Source organism: Eurypyga helias, unplaced genomic scaffold (assembly GCF_000690775.1).
Source record: "Eurypyga helias isolate BGI_N326 unplaced genomic scaffold, ASM69077v1 scaffold28816, whole genome shotgun sequence".
Taxonomy (NCBI): Eukaryota; Metazoa; Chordata; class Aves; order Eurypygiformes; family Eurypygidae; genus Eurypyga; species Eurypyga helias.
The window spans coordinates 7,477-14,680 of record NW_010257680.1 but is presented as its reverse complement, the minus strand read 5'-3'; the positions used below and the strand labels follow the sequence as shown (position 1 = coordinate 14,680).

General features: G+C 45.2%; 1 protein-coding gene across 1 annotated transcript in view; it reads right to left on the bottom strand.

Moving 5' to 3' along the window:
- Window positions 1-7,204, bottom strand: part of GEMIN5 (gem (nuclear organelle) associated protein 5) — a 16,143-nt gene that overhangs the window by 2,924 nt on the left and 6,015 nt on the right. The window contains 12 exon segments of the mRNA XM_010154110.1: window positions 63-320; window positions 885-1,095; window positions 1,975-2,094; window positions 2,635-2,782; window positions 3,300-3,437; window positions 3,726-3,818; window positions 4,322-4,450; window positions 4,857-4,970; window positions 5,493-5,720; window positions 5,973-6,144; window positions 6,564-6,703; window positions 6,780-6,964. Of these exon segments, the coding sequence (XP_010152412.1) occupies window positions 63-320; window positions 885-1,095; window positions 1,975-2,094; window positions 2,635-2,782; window positions 3,300-3,437; window positions 3,726-3,818; window positions 4,322-4,450; window positions 4,857-4,970; window positions 5,493-5,720; window positions 5,973-6,144; window positions 6,564-6,703; window positions 6,780-6,964 (1,936 nt within the window).

Below are 7,204 nucleotides of genomic sequence, written 5' to 3'. Positions count from 1 at the left end.
CCCAGCTGTTCAGCACAAAACCACAGTAAGGCTCCGTGTGTGTTCAAGCCAAATCCATTTACCTGCTTTGGGTGTGTGTTGCTGGTGGAAGGAGGATGCTCAACACTGCGCAGCTGTTCCCATGCACAAGCAGCTTGTTCAGGGGTGCCCATGCCTAGTGCATTCTGCCACACTTCTATCACCATGTCAAAAAACGAGGCCTCTCTGTTCAGTTCCCAGCTGTGGTAACAGGGAGGCACGGGGCTCTTTCGGTGACAGGGATTTCTTTCACTGAGACACTTGCAAAGCAGTTCGTTAAGGCAGAAAACAAGTCTTTGTCCCTTTAACAAGAGGAAAAAAAAAAAAAGGAGCACTGAGCTGCCGCTGAAAGAAAACCAATCTCTGACTGACACAGCAGGTGGGCAGATTTAAGAGCATCATGGCTATTAGCAGCTCCTTGGTGATGGATTGTTCCTGCAGCTACCAAAGAACAATGCTGACAGCCTCAGGGAACCTCGGAACAAGCCAGGCTCTCCGTCCCCATGGAGTTTCTCTCCTGGAGACAGACTTACAGTGAGTACGTTTGCTCCTTTAATGAAAACAGCAAATACTTTCCTTCACTTCTTTCTTCTTATGATCAGTATTACATCCTTAAAACCCCCACTTTTCTCAACTACCTCTCATAAAACTGAGAAGCACAGAGCCCACATGCCTCCCCACCGTGAGCCAACCTTGGCCTCTGCAGAGGCACGTGCTTTTTCACAGGGTCACTGCGATAAACGTCCAGAGAACTACTGAGGCAAACGCAGCTCAGGACTGCCTGTGAGCTGTTCAGGTGGGAAGTGCCAAGTTAAACGGGAGAGGGACAGCGCTGAAGAAAGCAGAAAGGAAATGACCAGACTCACAAAGAGTGTTTTATGCTGCCGAAGGACTTCCTGAGCTCCCACCCAGTTCCTGGACAGCAGCAGGTCTTGGGCACATCTGAAAGACAAGGTTGCGGACAAGGCCTCCTCTCCAGATACCAGCGCGAGCTCAGCAGCAGTTCTAAGGGACGTCACGTCGCCCTTCTTTGCCAACACCTTAACTGCATCATAGGGTGAAGAAGCCCCCAAATAACTGAAAAGAGAGCAAAGAAAGTCAACTTGATTAGGACTAAGGTACTGTTTTAAAGCTGCATTGCAGCGCTGCAGCACAAATGTGTCGTAGCACAAACATACGAAGGAAGATAAACCTGTATTTTCCAGAGGTTCTGGGAGCTCTAATCACCTTGCCTTATCAAGGGTTACTACAGACACATGGCACCTGACCTGATGCAAGGCTACAAAGGGAAAGTCACACAGCCTAATCATCTGGACTGAAACCTCGGGTGGTGCGCACACCCTGCACGGCTTGGTGAGGAACAGATTCGAGAGGCAAAGCTTACAGGCAGCAGTTAATCCGTACTGCATCTCTCTGGATTTCCTCCGAATCCTTTGACAGGCAGGAACACTCCCAAAAATGCCAGAACTGAAATCGGCATCATGCCAAGTACACTGTTCCGGCCACAACACGGCAAGCATTGGTAGCAATTTTGGAAGTCACAAGTGCAAAACACTGGTCGGAGGAGGAGAGCCCGGTGATCCGAGTATTAGCTAAGGCCTCAAGAAACTCGGACTGAACTGCTGCACTTCACATCTCCAGTGGAACGGATGGAATCATCACACAGTCCTTTCATGTACACCCTAATCTTCGCCTTGCTGGACTAGTTTTCAAGGACTTCCAAGTAATGTCTGGAAAGACTCCACTGCAGTCTGGCATTTGGACCTTCTGCTCTGAGCTGCCCTCTGGAGCTTCTTTTCCCACCCACGCTGGAGGGACTCTACTGAGATCAGGCTCTGAAAGCACTGCAGACAGGTAATTCCCAGACCAGTGAACAGATTTCAGCTGCTACAAAACCAAGAACCTTCTTCGTTTCAGGCATGGAACGAATCCTGCCTTCTTCCCAGCGACACTCACCATTTGGCAGCCATGGAATAATGGCCATCTTTCTCTAACAGAGCAGCCCAGCTGGTGTAGAGATCCCTCAGAATTGGATCTTCTGGACGCAACCTGGCCTTAGCAATGACAACTGCTTCCCTAATGCACACAGGGGAAACAGATAGAGAACTTCATTGACTCTCTACCAAAACACCTACTTTCTCTTTTCATGGGGGGGGGTTTCTTGCATTTAAAAAGAAACTGCATCCAGTATTTTACAGCCCAGAACAAGGAAGAAAATTTGTCTCAACCAGTGCCATTAAATCTGAGATCCCACCTCCCGTTTTAGAAGTACCCAACAGTGAGAGGAACCCAAACCCCACCAATACCATGTCTGGCTGCAGAATCGACCATAGGGAATATTCTACAGAAAACCTTCTCATCTCAAACAAGAATTATGTATTTAATTCTCTTATTTTTCAATTATCATGTCTTAAGCATCAATACAGAGCACCAGTGGGTAAAAAGTGGGGTTTTTACATCATACTTCTATGCAGAGTTAATTAGTTCTCTGTAAATACTCTCTTGCAGCTTCCACAGTGCTGGTAAGACAGTACGTCAGTACCTCAGGACCAAAATGTCAAACAAATCCACCCCACCAGAAAACAACAGTAAATTCTAAACTAAATGTACAGCAACCTGTAAAACTGGTTCACTTTCAGGAGCTCGATAGCCTCGTACACTTTATGGATGGACAGGAGGTGGGAGGCAGCCTTCACATACTGCTCCTGAAAACACAGCTGCTTCGCAAAGGCTTCTACTGTCCAGACCCAGGCCTGATAGCCAACTGCAAAAGAGAAGACAGTACGATTGGAGGCAGGAGTTTTATAAGTGGAAGAATTCCTGTGGGATGACATCATCACTGGTTTCATCAATATGAGCATCTTCTCTGCCCCAGATTGGTTTCTTTTTCTTATCCCTCCTAACACAAATCGCTGAGGCAATGAAACACGACTGTGGGACTTCCCTGCCAGTAAAACACCCGAAAAGCTTGGTTAAACCAGCAGCAGGCCGGAAGGACTGTTACACCTTTCCAAGTACCGACTCTGCGCTTGGAAGGATGGGCCTGCTCCTTCAAGAGGTCCCAAAGGAAAGCACTATTTCCTGCTATCCCAACCCTAAGGATGCTTGTGGAAACATCCAGTTCTTCCTGACGAGCAGGCTATGTTTGGTGTTAGATTTTTGTTATCAGGCAGTTAGAGAAGCAACTCCCTTCCAGGCTGGAACAATCCTGAGTCTCCAACCCAGAACAATCAGCACGAGGCTACCCTTGGCAGCGTCTCCCGTTACAAGAACGAACGTACCCATGGGCGAGATCGCTACCAGCTGGTCTGTGAGCTCTCCTCTCTCAGCAGCTGCCTGGAGGACACCCTTCATATCTCCTTTCCACAACATGAGCTGCTGAAAGAGCTCTGGATGCCCATTCTCCAAGTGATGTTTTCCTGTTGGAAGCAAACACCCCCCCATCAGCACGAGTGCATTTGCATTATTTGCCATAGTAAAATACCTCAGCAAAAGTGAGAATATTCCAGCTTAAGGTATTGCAGGTTGAAATCTGAGAGACGTGAAAACTATTTGGGAAAAATCTGTCTTTTCACACAGACATGCATTCTTAAACTACACTTCACTTCACTGTACAGAAAATTCAAGCATTTTCCCCAATTTCCCTTCTCCTTGACTGTAACAGTTACAATGGACAGTTGTCCACGTGGGTTCACGATTCCACTTACCCTCCACATCAATCATCTTGTGCAGAGAAGCCCTGTCTGTGAACAGCCCCAGGTGGATGCAATCCTTGAGGTCAGGGGACTCATCTTCATTATCTAAACCAGATTAAAAGAATGAATATTCAACTGCTGGCAAATATTTGTGTCTTCTACCTTCTTTCCTGTATAACAGATTTAACAATCTGCAGACCAACACTTAGAACTTACACCTGACTTTGGTCTGAAGGACCACGTTTATTCTGAATCCAACACAGCGCATTGCTTTGCACGCTCTGAAGGGCAATGCTGTGCGGACACAAACATCTCCCTCATGGCTCATTTTCTCCTGCCCATATCGGACTTCTGAGGCTGAACAAGGCTTTGCATGTACGCAGGCAATTCAATCCTACCTCCACAGGACCCTACTCAAAACCTGTCTGGTGCGGCCAGAGAGGGGTGAAACACTGCATGAGAAGGTAGGGAAGAGACACCACTAGCCAGACTTCGATAAAGGTAGGGATTTAAAAAAAGACAATGCCTAGTGGTCAGCATCACAGACGCATCCTTCTAAATACTTTAGAGTACCCACCCTCTTTGGTATTTTAGTTTTAGACCCACACCTTTGGTTTTCAGACAGGCAGCCAGCCTCAAGCAGTCCTGATGCAATTCATCTTTTGATCTGTGATCCATGATGGTGCTGAAGGGTAGAATAGAACGAGGCTTCCTCTTCTTCAGAGAGGCATCAGGAGCTGAAAAATCAGACACATTTTAGTCGCTGCTGCACAATTCCAAGAGTCTCCTACAGCAGAACTCCAACGTGTTCCAAACCCCCCTATTCCTCACAGGAAAACAAACCCCAGATGCTCAAGTGCCAACTCTGACTTCTGAATACTGAGCACTTGGCACATTTTTCTGCCCATCTCGTCTGGAATGAAACTAGCAACTGAAAGGCAGTATCTAAGCTCACACTGAACAACTACTCAATAGACCTGACAAGCAGGGAAAATAAAAGCAGCAACTTAAAATGTTTAAAAGATTTTAAAAGCATGCTCTTCTTTCTCTGGCACTTATTTGGTGTCACATTAGGAAGGGAAGCTGCGGCCAAACCGACGCTTAGAATGAGGAACTCTGCAGGACTGCTGAAAGTTCACTGACTTGGTTGCTCTTTTGGTGGATCCTTCTTCACAGGAATGGCTTTCTGGGTCACAAAAGGCTTTGGCAAGCTGAACGAAGAATAATCATATGCAGATGAAGATGTATCCTTGGACACTGTGGAGTTAAGTGATTACAAAAGGGATTAAAAAACCAAAGAACAACACATGGAAAAGCCCAGAGCAGAATACTTCACATAGTCACATTCTATGACATTAACCCTGAAATACACAGAAAACAAGCTTTGCTTTGCCAGAGAACTGAACAGCTTTTTAGGGAAAGGAAACATCAAGAAAACACTACCGAACCATCAGAAAGCTAAGTAAGGTGTCAACAGACACTAAGATCCACCAGTATTTTAAGATTTATCACCAGAAGGCAACATTGACCAAAAAAGACATTCTTTTAAGCCAAATACAGTAACTTTGTTCTTTAGGCCAGAATCTTCTTATTTGAAGACAATTAGTCCCAAACTAGTTTAGAAAATTATGACAGGCATTCCAGAACCGCATTTCCTTCAAGGGGACTGTTTCAACAAAACCGTATTATGAGAAAATCTGCATGAAAATACTGAATGTGGTGATGCTCTGAGGGCTAAACAGTCTGGGAACCACTGAAGTAAGATGATTTCATTCTTACCAGCCACATAGACTTTATCAGGCAACTTTGCCTCCTGAGCTGCTTTCTCTCCTTCTCGGTCCGACACGCCATTTTCCTCCAGCAAGATTTCCTTCGTGCTCTCCTCTCCATTCATGGCATCACTTAGATCCTGCTTGGCTGGACTCTTTCCTGCAGGCTTTTTCTTCTTCTTGGTTTTGACTTTCGGTTGCATACTTCTTTTTTTCTCCAATTCTATACTTTTTTTGCCTGTAAAAGATTGCAAAAGTTACCCTGATATTATCTGCAGAGATTTTTAGCGTATTAGTTGTCTGTCTCAAGATCAACATTTACTTTCCAAATATGGACACAACTCCATTTAGACCTAGACACAGTTTATTCCTGAAGATGCAGCAGGCAGATTTGGAATTCAGCCTAAGAACTTCACATACCACTTCAACCCTCTATTTCCCAGCTCCAACATCACCTTCAGGAAAGGATCTTGTGTTTGAATATAGTTACCCTGAGGAGGCCGTGTGTGCTCCTGTTTTGAGATCTGCCATTTGTGAACAGAAAAATCATCTGCTCCTGTATAAATAGAATCTGAATCCACTGGCGACCACTGGACACTCAGTAGCCGGCCCTGGTGCCCTCGGTAGTTGCAGAGTGGCTCTTCCTTCAGAACATCCCATACCTTATGAACAAGAAAGAAATACCATTACTGAGAAAGTCTCATCTTCCCCTAATAGTCTCTGTTTTCCCTTCAGTGATTTGCACTTGAAGGAGCTTCTCTTTTAGGGCATTTGCATGGGTATTTCAAATACCAACATGCAAATGGAGAAAATTCAGTGTTCCCTTTGTTTGCCTTGCTACATAACATCTTAAGGATCCAGAAATGCTAATACAAAACCAGTAATGGACTTACATATCAATTAGCAAGTCTCAAACATACAGACACCTGCATATCAGGTGTCCAGAGGAGGGTGAATTGGCAGCACATCCGTAGGTTATCTCACAAAAGCAGCTTTTCTGTTTAGACAGCGTGGTTCTGACACACTGTAGAATGGATGATTTGAAACTAAAATACAGCTCTGAGTGGCTGTGGAACAATACCTGTGCAGTGCCATCATAGCAAGCAGAAACCAATCTTCCCTCATGGTGGGGGCTCCAGGAAAGACTTGTGATTTTAGCTGTGTGCCCAGCCAGAGTTCGAAAAGGCTCAGTTATTGTTAAAGGATTCTCTGAAGTGCTTTCTGAAAGAAAAAAAGAAAAGGATCACATATGGCCAGCAAGACAAACCAGGAGTAAACCAAAACAAGACGCCAAGACTTGGAATATAGCTCTTCAGGTTATGCACGTAAATAGTGGCATTGATTGAGCCTGAAGCTATCAAGTAGCTCAGCTCTGGCTGGCTCCCGTGCTCGTGATGCCAACGAATAGCGTTAATCAGCTTATGATGCTGCTGGATAGTGCAGAGCAACTTCAGGTTTGGCGCCTGAAATATTTCAATTGAGCTGAAACGTAAGAACAACAGTGCAAGAATTCCAGTCAGTGAAAGGGGACTTTTTTTTGCTTTCCTGCATGAACAGAACTACAGAACATGAAACAGAGTAACTACACGAATCTTTCTTCTCTGGATTCAACTCAAACCCTTGTTTAGTACATCAGCAAAAGTGCGTTTCAACCATGAGTGGATCCTTGAAAAATACTTTAACATGATGATATGGATCCTCCGTGCCAAGAGCAGCTAAACC